This window comes from Carassius carassius, chromosome 7 (genome assembly GCF_963082965.1).
Source record: "Carassius carassius chromosome 7, fCarCar2.1, whole genome shotgun sequence".
Lineage (NCBI taxonomy): Eukaryota > Metazoa > Chordata > Actinopteri > Cypriniformes > Cyprinidae > Carassius > Carassius carassius.
Window position 1 is genome coordinate 6,435,521 of NC_081761.1, and position 16,059 is coordinate 6,451,579.

The 16,059-nt window shown below is 36.5% G+C and overlaps 2 protein-coding genes across 2 annotated transcripts; both read left to right on the forward strand.

Annotated features, from left to right (window-relative positions):
• Window positions 1–1,722: 1,722 nt before the first annotated feature.
• On the forward strand, window positions 1,723–2,614 carry rasd3 (RASD family member 3). Its single transcript, XM_059553168.1, has one exon. The coding sequence runs from the start codon at window positions 1,865–1,867 to the stop codon at window positions 2,498–2,500; it is 636 nt and encodes a 211-aa protein (XP_059409151.1). The 5' UTR covers window positions 1,723–1,864; the 3' UTR covers window positions 2,501–2,614.
• A 4,337-nt stretch (window positions 2,615–6,951) lies between these two features.
• Window positions 6,952–12,047, forward strand: plk1 (polo-like kinase 1 (Drosophila)). Its single transcript, XM_059553622.1, has 11 exons — window positions 6,952–7,661; window positions 8,321–8,489; window positions 8,588–8,732; window positions 8,884–8,977; window positions 9,204–9,426; window positions 9,581–9,647; window positions 9,889–9,989; window positions 10,198–10,275; window positions 11,008–11,162; window positions 11,260–11,442; window positions 11,537–12,047. The coding sequence occupies exons 1-11, from the start codon at window positions 7,299–7,301 to the stop codon at window positions 11,732–11,734; spliced, it is 1,776 nt and encodes a 591-aa protein (XP_059409605.1). The 5' UTR covers window positions 6,952–7,298; the 3' UTR covers window positions 11,735–12,047.
• The last annotated feature ends 4,012 nt before the right edge of the window (window positions 12,048–16,059 follow it).

Consider the following 16,059-nt stretch of genomic DNA (forward strand, 5'->3'; position numbering starts at 1 on the left):
TCTCTAGAATGGTTCTTTAGAGGCAATACTGATCTTATGATGTGTCTTCATGTGGTGTGAAGAGGACGTCTCCCCAAACTGTTAATCTTGGAAGATTTACACAGAAAAGGTCATTTCCTGTCAAAAGGTGATTCACACGCATCTGAGATTTACGCTGCAACAGCACAGACTTATCTTTAAAGTTGCTTTAATATCATATTAAATAGGCCTACTAATATAAATATATACTGCATTTAATATAATAAACTAGACAGCAATGTGCAGAAAAAGCAGAACTGAAGGCCAAATTAATCATCCTTTCATGTTAGTCCCAGATAGTTCAATGGACAGCAGCAACAGATTAATAGGGAGATAGACATATAAAGTCACATTGACTACATTTAGCCTTCAGACTTGCGTAAACACAGTGTTTGTGTGGAAAATATCGGTGCTGTGAGGTCACCGTGTGTATTTCCATGCCTACCATCTGACACCATGATTATAATATGCAATATATGGAAAATTATCCCTGACGAGCTTATGAAACATAGATATTTGAAATACCTTGTTTCTGACTTTTCTTAATGACAAATACAGCCTAGCTTAGAGTATATAGTATATATACTTTAAGTATAATGCTCCTTTGAACAGTGTACATTTTTTATTTCAGTAAGCTTACAGAATGATTAATCTTGATGACTAATTAAAGTAATCAAACTGGAGTCTTGTGTCTTTGAAAGGTCAGCCATGCATAAAGATTAAGATGATTAAATATTAGACATCAAATAATATAGGCCTGTTCCCACATTAGTTAAATAACTAACCCTGCTGATAGATATGCGTACTTATCCAGGGCAGAGTAAAAAAACAACTTTTCTATAATTTGCCAAACCACACCTACAAGAAGTCAGGCTTCCTCAAGTCAGAATCCTGTTAGCACATTTTTTGTAAGTTCAAAACTGTCTGTTAAAAAAAAGTAAAACAACAAAGTAAATATTACATTCTTTGTTGTGAGATGAAGCTGTTTGTCAAGTGGGGGATGATTATGGAGGGGTCTCACACTGTTTTGTATTTTCAAATAAATATTATACAATTATAAGTAAATAGATTTACAAAGATTTAGCAAATTCACACATAAATACAATTTGATCCACAAATAGGGCTATATGTTAATAAAATGCATTTAATAAATAAACAAAATTTGCCCATTTATTTGTTTTTAATGTTTCAATAACCATAAAAATTAGGTTAGCCTACTAATTTCTCATGGCGATAAATGAACTCAAGCAAACAGAAATCACATTATTATGAGGAGCAACCCTTATTAAAATTAACCATGGTTTTATTATAGTAAAAATGTAGTAACCATTTTTCGGTGCATTGATTACCATTTGTATTTTACTACAAATACCATGGTTAAACCATGGTTAGTGTAGCAAGACCATGGTTAATTTGTGGTTACCATGGTTTAACTCCTATAGGGAATTTTTTTTGTAGTAGTAGTAGTAAAACCATGGTTAATTTTATCATGTCCGGGCACTTTCTGTTACAATTATAAAACACTGTCATTATTATCACTTTATTAGCCTAACTTTATTCAAGATTAATGCATTTCAACAGATTGCGTCCGGAAAATTTTCTCACTGAATAATTCTTACAATGTCTTTAAAATCGTCTAATCCAGAAACCCACGCGTCGCGTCATTGCGTTTCCATTGGCTACAGCTAGTAGGACGTAGGGCGCATACATGTAATATAAGGGGAGCATCCTTGCTCAATCTCAACACTTTAGTATCGCGTCTCGATGGCATAAGGATATTAAAAGTTTTAGATTTGTAAGTCTAACTGAATCTCTTCTGCAAATTATAATTTATAAAATTAGCAATATGTCTTTGCTGGTGCGGGAGCATCGGACGGTCCGCTTTGTGTTTTTGGGCGCCGCCAGGGTTGGAAAAACTGCTCTGATCACCCGTTTCTTGCAAAATCGCTTCGACTCCAAATACACGCGCACGGTGGAGGAGCTTCACGCTCTTGAGTACGACACAGACGGCGCGAGTGTGCGCATTGAGATCTTGGACACGAGCGGTAGTTATTCGTTCCCTGCGATGCGCGCTTTGTGCATCCGAACCGGGGACGCGTTTGCGCTTGTGTACGCCGCGGACGAGCCAGACTCCTTGGAGGAGGTGCAGAGACTCCGTGAGGAGATCCTGGACTTGAAGGGAGAGAAGTTCACTGGAATCACGGTGATAGAGAACAAAGCGGACCTGGGCAGCCGGAGTCGCCAGGCCACTGCTGAGGTGATGCGCGCGGTGGAGGAGGACTGGGGCGCCGGCTTTGTGGAGACGTCCGCCCGCACCGGGGAGAACGTCACCGGTGTGTTTCGGGACTTGCTTCAACAGATGAAGTTACCGAGCCGCGTGAGCCCGGCACTGCGCAGACGGACGCAGACAATGAGCAGAGAACATACAGAGACGCGGAAAAAGCCTCCATTGAAGAAGAACAACAGCTGTATCTTGTCTTAATGCACTTTCACGTGATGTTATAATAGTTGTGCATCATACTGATGCTTAAGTGGTCTGGATCGATAGACTCCACATAAATGTTGGACAGTTTAAGTCTGATGCTTTATCATAATCATGTAAGGGTTTTTTGCCTATATGTCTGATCTCTCTAAATGAGATTTTATGAGTAAATAAATGCAAATAATGTTCTAATCAATATATGTTCTATGTAAATATTCTTTACCTTGTTTCATAAAAGGTAATATCAAATGTGACCCACTTGGGCTAAAGTCACCTACAGAATACAACAGACATGTTTTCTAGTTCAACCAAGTATGAAAGAGTAATAATTCAGTAATTTGATGACATTATCTGTCATATAGTGTCTTGGTCAGATCAATGACAGAATATCTTAGTACGTTTTGTTTCCGGCTATATCCTGCTGCTCTGACCCCAACACACAGAAAATAACACTTTGCATATAAGACTGTATATAGATAATGCGGGTTGTGCTACCTATACTGAATGACCAGACCTTTTCTCAGGAAATAATGTCAGCTCTGCACCTTCCAGCCTTTTGTTAGTATATCAGTCTGTGCATGACTCAGCATCATGTCTCACCCTTTCTTTGCTGATAATAAAAACAGAGTCTGAAAATAATATCATGTTCTTAAATGAATGGTTCATGAAAATAAATTTGCTACACACCCACAGGCCATCCAAGATGTAGATTAGATTGTTTCTTCATTAGAACAGATTTGACAAAATGTAGCATTACATCACTTGGATCAATGGATCCTCTGCAGTGAATGGGTGCCGTTAGAATTAGAGTCCAAACAGCTGATAAAAACATAATCCACACGTAATCCACACCACTCCAGTCCATCAGTTAACATTTTGTGAATTGAAGAGCTGTGTGGTAGTATAAAACAAATCCATCAAGTTGTTGATTTTGTTGATTTTGAAATTGTGAGTAAAAAAGGAATGGAATAATTTACAAATCTCATAAACTTAAATTTAATTCACAATAGAATATATAACATATCAAATGTTGAAAGTGAGACATTTTGAAATGTCATGCCAAATATTGGCTCATTTTGGATTTCATGAGAGCTACACATTTAAAAAAAAGTTGGGACAGGTATAATATTACATTAAGCTGACACTTTTATCCAAAGCAACTTACAATTGCTATATATGTCAGAGGTCACGCACCTCTGGAGCAACTAGGGGTTAAGTGTCTTGCTCAGGGACACATTAGTGTCTTACAGTGGATTCGAACCCAGGTCTCTCACACCACAGGCATGTGTCTTATCCACTGCGCCAGCACCACCCCGGAATAGGCCAGAAAAGTTAAATTTACATATAGGAACAGCTGGAGGACCAATTTGCAACATATTAGGTCAATTGGCAACATGATTGGGAATAAAAAGAGCCTCTCGGAGTGGCAGTGTCTCTCAGAAGTCAAGATGGAGGATCACCAATTCCCCCAATGCTGCGGCGAAAAATAGTGGAGCAATATCAGAAAGGAGTTTCTCAGAGAAAAATTGCAAAAAGTTTGAAGTTATCATCATCTACAGTGCATAATATCATCCAAAGATTCAGAGAATCTGGAACAATCTCTGTGCATCAGGGTCAAGACCAGAAAACCATACTGGATGCCCGTGATCTTCGGGCCCTTAGACAGCACTGCATCACATACGTACAGGAATGCTACTGTAATGGAAATCACAACACAGCTCATGAATACTTCCAGAAAACATTGTCGGTTGCCGGCTAAAACTCTATAGGTCAAAAAAGAAGCCATATCTAAACATGATTCAGAAGTGCAGGCGTTTTCTTAGGGCCAGGGCTCATTTAAAATGGACTGTGGCAAAGTGGAAAACTGTTCTGTGGTCAGACGAATTAAAATTTGAAGTTCTTTTTGGAAAACTGGGACTTAACTTTTTTGAGATGTGTTGATGCCATGAAATTTAAAATTATACATTTTCTCAGTTTAAACATTTGATATGTCATCTATGTTATATTCTGAATAAAATATTGAAATTTGAAACTTTCACATCATGGCATTTTGTTTTTATTCACAATTTGTACAGTGACCCAACTTTTTTGGAATTGGGTTTGTATTATAATGCACATCATCAACTAAATAGTTGGTTTTCACTTGGATATTTCTCTCCTGATTCAGATAAGACTTTTTCATGAAAGCAATATTATGTATAGAGAGCTTATATTTTAACAAGAAGTAACAATTTAAAAACGGATTAACTTGGTAATAACAAACACACAGCTTTTCATTTCACAAGACATTGAACTGGAGTTGTGTGGATTACTGTGATGTTTTATAAGCTGTTTGAAGTCTGATTCTGACGGCACCCATCCAATGCAGAGATGACCAAGTGATGTAATGCAACATTTTTCCAAAACCAAACTTATCTGGGTGAACTATTCCTTTCATTGCTTCCAAAACTGAAATGTGAAATAAATGTTAGGTAAATTTTTTTAGCCTGAATGCACTGTAAGTCGCATCTGCTAAATGCATACATTTAATTTGATAAAATAAAATAAAAAAGTGAATCAATGCATTATAGTGGCCAATGTGTGACCATAGAATTCATTAGTTTGTGGCATATCAACTTTTTTGTGTTGATTATTTGGAATCAACACCAGTTCCAGAACTATTCAAAGCAGATTATGAATAAAAGCTCATCTTCCATCTGAACACATTGCTGCTCTCCTTGCTTCATTTCTTTGTCACCTCTTAAAATATATTATATTTATTTATAAACAGGCCAGTGGACAAATGAATAGCTATATATGTACAAGTAAAAATAATATTTACAGCCACAATCTACAATAATGACTGACTATGTATAAACACAAAAGTAAAAACCAATGGTAGCAAAATTAAACAAATGTAAAAATTAATGGTATAAATATTTGATCACTAAATAAATACAGTATGTATGCCAGTAATAATGTTAGTCACAGCAGTTGCTGACCATGTGACTTTTTGTAGGTTGATGTATTTTTGAACTGTTTAATATAGCCTATGCGTAATTTATTCAGCTTTCAAGGAGGTTGACATGTTTTATGCAAACATGAAGTACTTCCTTGCATCCATGCAACCCACCTTTTTATATATGCTAAAATTATCTAACTGCCATGACAACCTTTTATAGTGACACTTGTAGTGTTTTAATCAGGAAACAGTGGGTTGGTGCATTCATGCATTTGTGAATGGACTAGACAAGAGAAAATCGTGAGCACGAGAGTGAGAAAGACACTCATGAAAAATAGTAAACAACCTTATTAGGAAACACTTCACAGTATTCACAAAGAAGCAGATATGCTCTCAAAAAACACCTACACATATAATTTAAGTCATGTCTTCTCTTTAATGGTTTGATTATATGAAGAAAAAAACATTTGCATAATTTATTTTTTTAGAAGAACGTTATTAATTTTAAGTCTGTTAGAAATAGTTAAATATCATGAATTAAATATTGAATAAGACACTAAAATAAACACTAAGAATTGTAAAAAAAAAAAAAAAATTATTATATATATATATATATATATATATATATATATATATATATATATATATATATATATATATATATATATATATATATATATACATATATATATCGTTTGTTACTGCTCCCTGACCTTGTAAAACTGTTTTGGTTTTGTATCACAAGGGCAAACTTTGTGTTTATCCTCTTTCTCTATTCTACTCACACCCACACTTGTACAAACATAAAAACGTGTGTAATGATAGGTAACTTGGTATTTTTCCCCTCCGCAAGCTAAAATGTGCCCTCATTTGACCATTTGCACACACACAAATACCCAAAGGTACACAAAGTGTTAAAAGCACGTGATAACTGGTTAGATTAAAAACTAGAGCAAAATTATTTACTTTTCGAGGTTAGATACCAAACAGACTTTAAGCACATGTGCTTGAATGAATGTGTTTACAAACCCAAAAGGGCACATGTGGCATAATTAAACAAACCGAACAATGTACAAAATCAAAGGATTAGCTGTATATGACATGAGAAAATAAAATATAGCAATTTATCTTCAGGTCATTTTTATTTATTTATTTATTTATTATTATTATTGTTATTATTATTATTACTACTAAATTTAGTTGTTTAAATTATAATATGAATTATTTACATTTAATTAAATAAATTTAATTAAATGATTACAAGTTAGTGGACTTTGAATAGTATTTATATTCCATAGAGACTCAATAAAACGTATAATAGATGTTATAAATCATAAAATTAAATCCATACGAAAACTATTTAACGTTGTGTAAAGTTTCCCCAAAGTTAAACATCCAAAAGAACACAAGTAAAGTTTTTCCGAACGCGCACGCCGAGTCCCATGATGCTTCGCTGTGTTTGGTCAGAATTTAAATCGCAGCAGCCAATCAGAGGCGGCGATAACGAATCGAGCACAATTCAAAAAGTATCAGTGACCCACTGCATTCCCATCTGAGCAGCGGGCCGACGCACAGACTTTATGCCCGTTTAATTTCAGTCTTATCAGCGAAATCCTACCGATGCGTGATTCAGAGCGGCAAATATACATCTTTTAGATAATACACCGTGTATATTGTAGGTTTTAAAATTGTTGGGGTTATTATTTGAATGTAATTCGCAGCGGATGTGGATGACTGGTGAATTGCATGCGTGCTTTTCGGGATAAAGAAGAAAGGAGCAAGGAACTTAGACTCATTTATTTTTCAGGACTTTAGGGTTCCTTATTCGGCTTGAATCGTCTCGTAAAGCGTGCAACGATGAGCGCTGCAATCGCAAAGACGGCGAAGCCATCGGGTCACGTCGACCCCAGATCTGCTCCTTTGAAAGAGATTCCTGACATTCTGGTGGATCCCAGAACCATGAAGAGATACATGCGAGGTCGCTTTCTGGGAAAGGGAGGATTTGCGAAGTGCTACGAAATCACAGATATGGACACAAAGGAGGTTTTCGCAGGGAAAGTGGTGCCGAAGTCAATGCTACTGAAGCCGCACCAGAAAGAGAAAATGAGCACAGAAATCGCCATTCACAAGAGTCTCGATAACCCGCACGTCGTGGGATTTCACGGCTTTTTTGAGGATGATGACTTCGTGTACGTGGTGCTGGAAATCTGCCGGAGACGGGTAAGATCAGGGAAACCGTTTTGAAAACAGACCGTCAACGGTCGGTATTCCTGTCATGGCTGATAATATATTACAGAGCTTCAAACTTAACTCGTTAAAATAACCACATTCTGTTAAGAGTAACCGGTAATTACTGTGTTCTTTCAAAACGTAACGTTAAATGTTTTGTAAACGTTATATCTAAATAAAACTGCTTCAACTTTCTCCCTTACGCCGCTAGTGGATTTTAAACTGGAGGATGTGACGTCAGTTGATTTTGTGTTTCTCGGAGACATCGTTGTTTAAAACGAACTCTGTCAGAAATTAAAACAATCAATAATACACACATCTTACTGTTTTCACATCTATTTTTAAATGCCAATTCTACCAGATTTTATAATACTTAATTTACAATTAATTTATTATATATATATATATATATTATAACTTTTTTTTTTTTTCAGATTCTGTAAATTCGAATAATCCTCAAATCCCACCAGATTTCTCTTCTTTTTCTCACCCCAGAAGTCTGAAATAAGAAATTGTTTATCCTGAAGGTTTTTGGCAAATTATTTTATTCCTTTGTCCTTTATGTGATGGAACTGGAATTAAAGAAGTTTGTTTGAAGTTCCCGTCCGCTCTATATTTTTGTGCTTAATTTTTTCTTTCTTTCCATATAGTCTCTCCTTGAATTGCACAAGCGGAGGAAGGCAGTGACGGAGCCTGAGGCCAGATACTTCATGCGCCAGACTATCCAGGGTTGTCAGTACTTGCACAACAATCGGGTCATCCACCGTGATCTCAAACTTGGAAATCTGTTCCTCAATGATGACATGGATGTGAAAATTGGTAAGGAAAAAAATCATTGTTCTTGCATCTTTTTTTTCTTCCACCCCTGACCTTTTCTTTTTTTTAATCAAGACTATATCCCATTTCTCTTGTTTTAGGTGATTTTGGTTTGGCCACTAAGATCGAGTTTGATGGAGAGAGAAAGAAGACCCTGTGTGGCACGCCGAACTACATCGCCCCAGAGGTGCTCTGCAAGAAAGGCCACAGCTTCGAAGTAGACGTATGGTCACTGGGATGCATTCTGTAAGTCCAGTATTAAACCAAACAACCATGGAAGCATTTGATTTAGATTTTCCTAAAACACGATCTCTAATGAAATTCTATCCTTGCACAAGGATTCATTTTTATAACGGAGCATGTGCGATTGCTGATAGAGATGTAATATGTCCATTAGATATACACTGCTGGTTGGCAAGCCACCATTTGAGACGTCCTGTCTGAAGGAGACCTACATCAGAATCAAGAAGAATGAGTACGCTGTTCCTAGAGTATGTATCTTTGCATCAGGAGTTCACCTGTTGTACTTGGATGCTGGCATGAAATGAAAAAAAAAGAAAGTTTTAAGCTTCTAATGTTTAATCATTTAATTGTGGTTCATTCTATTTAGGTAGGCAACTTGCTGGATTTTGTACTTTCTATTGTTGAATGTTTAAATTGAATCTTGTCAGATTTTTGGCTTATTGCAACATGTTTTTTATTTTTTGTATTGTTTAGCACATTAATCCAGTTGCTGCTGCTCTGATTCGTCGGATGCTGCACGCTGACCCTATGCTCAGACCTTCCGTATCTGAGCTGCTCACTGATGAGTTTTTCACCTCCGGTTATGCGCCTCTGCGGCTGCCCACTTCCTGTCTCACTGTACCTCCCAGGTTCTCCATCGCCCCCTCCAGCCTGGATCCCGCCCTCCTTCGCAAACCCCTCTCATCACTTAATAAAGGTATGTTTATAGAAAAATCTATTTTTAAAACTCTATCTTGTAATTTGGCACAGCTGTGTTGGAGTTGAACACTGTGTCCCTCCACTGAAAATCTTGCCACTCAGAAATATTTCAAACTTTCAAGTTGCCTGTAATCTTTCTTCTGTGTGTACAGGAACAGATAGTCCTATTGAGAAAATGGGGAAAATGGAGCAGGCACAAAGTGAAGATCTTCAGCAAAGGTCAGTTTTATCTATGTAAATACCAGCACGCTGTTTTAGCCCTAGTTTATATATATATATAAATTAAATAAATAAATAAATAAATATGTGTGTATATATATATATGTGTGTATATATATGTGTATATGTGTTTGGTACATGCATTTGGCAAATAGTGTCAAAACCAGGATTTTAATAGAATTGTAAAAACTGACTTGCATCCATTTGTATTTAATGGTTTTATCTATGTTGTTCTGTACAGGGATGGAGTTGAACAACCTGACAGTCATCTAAGTGACATGCTGCAGCAGCTGGCCAGCCTCAACACGGCCAGACCATCTGAGAGAGACTTTATTAGACAAGGTAACCACATGGATTTTCTGCATCGTGCCAATGAAGGGTTGTGGCTGTATTTGAATGGAAATAGGAGTAGGAGCTACTGTAACAGCAAGAATCTATAAAACTGTACTTTGTGCATTTGAACATAAAGCCACAAAAATATGTGCTGACTGGTGTTTGTTCAAACTATTGATGAGCACAATGCAATGATTTTTTTTTCTTCCCTATATAGAGGAAGCAGAGGACCCTGCATGTATACCTATCTTCTGGATTAGTAAATGGGTCGATTACTCTGACAAATATGGCCTTGGTAAGGACCCCCCCCCCCCCCCCCCACACACACACACACACACACAAACTGTATAATTGGCATTTTTCCTCTGATGCATTTTGGTTCTGTTAGTCTGTTTTGTGCACATAATGTGGATGATCTACAAAAGGCAAACTTGTAAGCAATGTGAACTCTCTTCACTTTATAAAAAATAAAAAGTAACTCATTGCTGAAGATCTTTACAGTAGCTGGTAAAATATATTGTCTGATCACATTTCAATTGCCCTAATTAGTGAAACCTTTATTTTAGGTTTTTGGCTAAATTTGTATAGTTAACTACTGCTAGCTGCAGTTTAGTTTAAAGATCCATCTAATGGATTGTGCAAAATCTTAATATGCACAAAATATTCATTTGAGGTGGGTTTCTACATTTGGTAAGAAAACATGCATAAACTGTGATAACGCTTATACTGAATACATGTTTCTCAGTTTAACAAGGGCTTAAAATTATTACGTGGGGGGAAAAGTATGCCTTCTACGGTAGCAGGAAGGTTTTTTTTTACTAATATTTTGTGCCAGTTTTCATGAACATGCAGAACGGAAAAGGTTCTTTATTCACAAATGTTTTGTGACATCTCAATTATGTGTGCACATGTCATTTGTAGCTTTGGGTGATGAATGATGCTACTTGCATGCTTTCCAAAAATATTGTCCATATTTGTACTTTTGCATTTATTATTCATTTGTATGATGTACTTTTCCCCTTCATAGGTTACCAGCTGTGTGATAACAGCGTAGGCGTTCTGTTCAATGATTCCACGCGTTTGATCATGTACACTGACGGTGACAGTTTGCAGTACATCGACCGCAACTCTGCAGAATCCTACCTCAGTGTTCGCTCCTACCCTTCTGCACTCTCCAAAAAGGTCTGTTTGCACTGGAAATATAACACAGCGAATGACTTCCATAATTCTCTGTTCCAGGTTTGCTTATAAATTAAAACATTTTTTTTTTCTGGTGTAGATTACGCTCCTCAAGTACTTCAGGAATTACATGAGCGAGCACTTGCTGAAGGCCGGGGCGAATATAACGCCACGTGATGGGGATGAACTCATCCGGTTGCCTTACCTCCGCCATTGGTTCCGCACAAAGAGCGCCATAGTGCTACACCTGAGCAATGGAACAGTGCAGATCAACTTCTTCCAGGTCAGAACCTACCATGTTTAAAACAGGTCTAGTACTTGTGATGTCAAACAAAATACAGAGATATCCGAACTCATGTTCTCTTTGTGTTCTACAGGACCACACTAAGCTTATTTTGTGTCCCCTGATGGGTGCAGTGACGTACATCAATGAGAAGCGGGAGTTCTACACCTATAAGATGAGCTTAATTGAGGAGTTTGGGTGCTGTAAAGAGTTGGCCAGCCGTTTGCGCTACGCTCGCAACATGGTAGAGAAGCTCATGGCCTGCAAAAGCGCCGCTACTTCAGCCCGTTAATCCACTGACATCACAAATTGTATAGCTTTGAGATCAAAACTTGTCAGTTTTTTGGGATCTACACTAGGACTTCCTCCTGCGGATCTGTTGTTTACTTCTATACTATCACTTGTTTTTCTGGGTTGGGGAGTTTGTGACCATGCCAGCTCGCTGTATCATGTGAATGCTCTTGTACATGTTTTAATATTTTAGAACTTGTCTGTTTACCTTTTGACTGTTCTTTGTATAAAAGCTTTTGGATGTTAATCTTTTAATGTGTAAGAGAATATTTGAAATGAGTTGGTTTTCCAAAATAAAGATAATTTTAGAGACATTTTGATTGTTAGATACTGTTAATGATAAATACATGTTATTAATTGAGTTTAAAATGTAAGTGTCCTGAAAATAAGTCTTTAGTGTTTTTTAAATCAAACATGAAACCCTGCGATCTATCAATCTTTTTTTCAATATTCTACTTGTTTCATGTTGAGTTGCTGTAACTTAATATGCTACTGTATACTGTTAGGGCTTAGTAATTATATATATATATATATAGGGAAGTCGTGGCCTAATGGTTAGAGAGTAGGACTCCCAATCGAAAGGTTGTGAGTTCGAGTCCCGGGCCGGCAGGAATTGTAGGTGGGGGGAGTGCATGTACAGTTCTCTCTCCACCTTCAATACCACGACTTAGGTGCCCTTGAGCAAGGCATCGAGCCCCCAAAGAACCCCCAGCTGCTCTCCGGGCGCTGCAGCATAAATGGCTGCCCACTGCTCCGGGTGTGTGCTCACAGTGTGTGTGTGTGTGTGCATTTCGGATGGGTTAAATGCAGAGCACAAATTCTGAGTATGGGTCACCATACTTGGCTGAATGTCACTTCACTATATATATATATATTAGGGCTGGGATAAACGATTAATCTAGCGATTATTTTTTTGATGCATCGATTAATCTAACGATTATTTTTTTTCCAGACCGATTTGATTTCGATTATCTCCCCATTAATTGACTACTGACAATTTATACATGTTGATTTAAATATCTGAATGAAAAAAACATCAATTCCTTAACATTGCAATATATCTTTATTGCTCTTAAAATTACAAAATAAAAGACTGACTAAGAATGCATTACTTTGCACTTGTATAGAGATAGCATTCAATAAAACCTTGAAACCTTGAAAACACATAGCTTACTGAAACAAGCTTACTGAACACATAGGGCCTAGCTTACTGAAAAAAAGTTCTTTCAGATGAAAATAACAACAACTTGATGTCTAGTATTCAATAAAAAAGGTCACCCAAAATACTTGTTTAGAGCAATTGAAAGAATACAGTATTTAAATGTAAACTTGAGGGCTTTAAGCTAATACAGAGAGTGCTTTTACAAAAAAAAAAAAATAATAACAGTGGGAGCCAGCAGCCTGTCATGGAGAAAAAAAATCTCCGAATGCTCCACGTGAAACTTTGGCGTTCCGCCCTTTTTCTATCGTGTCTAATGATTTTGGTTAATGTGCACAAGGGAGGGAGAGAGCAAGAAGCGCTCGTGTAGTTTGAAGACTGTGAGTGCGCGAGCGCGCGTGAAACTTTGGTGTTTCGCCCTTTTTCTATCGTGTTTAATGATTTTGATTAATATGCACAAGGGAGGGAGAGAGCAAGAAGCGCTCGTGTTGTTTGAAGACTGTGAGTGCGCGCGCAGCCGGGGCTCTCTCTCGTACGCGCCCTGTCACTGTCACTCACCGATCAAATAAGGCTTTGACAGCCGCCAAAAAAAAAGATCAATGCAGAAAAACCCCTGCATTGGTTATATAACGTTGGACAGAATGTTGATCCGGCCATCGCGTATATTCAGCGCACATAAGGTAAACGTTTTGCAAACGTTTTTTAGAGAAATAAAAACAGGCGAATCGATGCGCATATTTTGCGTCGACGTCATCGATGACCTCGACGCGTTGTCCCAGCCCTAATATATATATATATAAAATCCATAGCAGTATATAAACAAACTTTATGATATTGAAAGATTTTGATTTCAAATAAATGTTGCTGTTTGGAAATTCATAAAATATCATTGAGGAAAAAAAATCCCTTCCACGGAAATGTTAAGATTTAAAACAGTTTTCCATATTTATAAATGTTTCTTGATCAGCATATTAGAATGATTTCTGAAGGATCATGTGACACTGAAGACTGGAGTAATGCTGATGAAAATTCAGCTTTGCCTCACAGGAATAAATTATGTTTTAAAATCTATTCAAGTAAAAAAGCTTTTTTAAATATATGAAATGTAGCCTTGGTGAGCATAAGAGTCTTATACAAAATCATTAAAAAAAAATCTTAACATAGAACATATTGCATGTTCTCAATTACAGGAAGCATATGTTACATTATTGTATTCGTGATCTTGTGGCTCAGTGGTAGAGCATTGCATTAACGGTGCAAAAGGTTGTGGGTTTGATTCCCAGGAAACATGTTAGATTAAAAGTGTTAGCCTGAATGCACTTGTAAATCGCTTTGGATAAAAGTCTGCTAAATGCATATATTTTATTTATTTAATACAGCAGCATGTGCAAATAAGACTATGTTTGGGGGAAACCATGAGGAAGATTAAAGGTACTTGCTTCTACATCTTAATGAAGTCATTATGTCATTAATGAACTTCATTATGTCCTCTTTGGTAGTGTTTATTTACATTGCCACTGTTCACATGAACAAATATTTTTTTTATGTTTTTGAGCTTGCCATTTGCATCTGTCACCAAGACCACTTGTATTAAGAATAAGGCTGGCCATTACAAAGCTGACAAATGATTTAAACATTAAGCGCATTTGCACAATAACATCTTACCACAACATAATGAATTAATTTCAACAGCTGAGAAAATGTAGAGCAATGCAATCAAATGCTTAAAGGTACAGTTTATTTAAGATTATATCACTGTCCATAATGTTTTGCAGGGCAAAGTTAGTTTCACTTTTAGGTTTCAAACATTTTTCATGTAGTTGACTATTAGTCTGTTGTAGATGCTGTAAAAAAATGGCACAATAAAGTACAATAGCACTAACACATTTTTGTACAACGGTAATACCATTGTGTGTCTCAAGTAACTTGTAATTAACAGTATCCAGTGCCATGGAAATCCATAACAACAATAATCTGAATCAAGTATAAGATTTTAAGATTTGTGCCAAAATAGTTTGAAAGACTTTTATGTCAAATACATTTAATCTTCACTGGGTAGAATAACAAAGGCACTAGTATTTCCACATTCAGTGAATATTTCCAGTGGCAAAAATCCTCAACACTTAATTTATAAAAATACATTTTTAAAACTAGCAGTATAAAACTAGTGTACAGCAGGCTGTTAAACGCTTCACAATATTTGGTTTTAAAGCTGTAACACTGAGAGATTAGGATGAAGTTGCAATGTGAGGTGGAGGATAAAAGATCCAAAAATGTAGCCACACAAAGCAAAATATTTGTTTCTCACACCAAGGTATTGAATATGAATATCCTGCACAAGATGGACCACATATGTGACCCTGGACCACAAAACCAGTCTTAAGTCTCTGGGGTATATTTGTAGCAATAGCTAATAAAACATTGTATGGGTCAAAATTATAGATGTTTCTTTTATGACAAAAATCATTAGAATATTAAAGGGAATATTGAATATTGAAGAGAAACACAGGAGACTATTGACAAAGTAATTGTTGAATAAAGTTGTTATTTTCATTGCTTCATAATGTTAAGGTTGAATCACTGATGGCAGATGGACATCAGTGTCTTTCATATTTTTCTGGACCTTAACAGTGTAACTTACTTGGCAGTCTATGGTATAGTCTCAAGCCTCCCGGTTTTCATCCAAAATATCTTAAATTGTGTTCTGAAGGCGAATTCAGCTTCTATGGGTTTGGAACGACATGGGGGTAAGTGATTAATGACAAAATTTCATTTTGGGGTGGAGTATCCCTTTAAGGAAAGATCATATTCCATGAAGATATTTTGCAAACTTCCTAGTGTAAATATATAAAAACGTAATTTTTGATTAGTAATATGCATGGCTAAGAACTTAATCTGGACAACTTTAGAGGCGATTTTCTTAGTATTCAGATTTTTTGGCACCCTCAGATTCCAGATGTTCAAATAGTTGTATCCCGGCCAAATATTGTCCTAACAAAGCATACATAAATGCAAAGCTTATTTATTCAGCTTTCAGATGGTGTATAAATCTCAATTTTGAAAAATGTACACTTAAGATTGGTTTTGAGGTCCAGGGTCACATTTATGTTTTTTTTTCACCAGTTGAGTTAACAGTTAAACAGTTGAGTTTTACCGTTTTCGAATCC

Bases quoted from the DNA above. Each gene is read 5' to 3' on its own strand.
- rasd3 (XM_059553168.1), top strand. From the start codon at position 1,865: ATGTCTTTGCTGGTGCGGGAGCATCGGACGGTCCGCTTTGTGTTTTTG.
- plk1 (XM_059553622.1), top strand. From the start codon at position 7,299: ATGAGCGCTGCAATCGCAAAGACGGCGAAGCCATCGGGTCACGTCGAC. The intron at 9,648-9,888 runs GTCAGTTTTATC...TGTTCTGTACAG, and splicing joins AGTGAAGATCTTCAGCAAAG to GGATGGAGTTGAACAACCTG. The intron at 10,276-11,007 runs GTAAGGACCCCC...TCCCCTTCATAG, and splicing joins CTCTGACAAATATGGCCTTG to GTTACCAGCTGTGTGATAAC.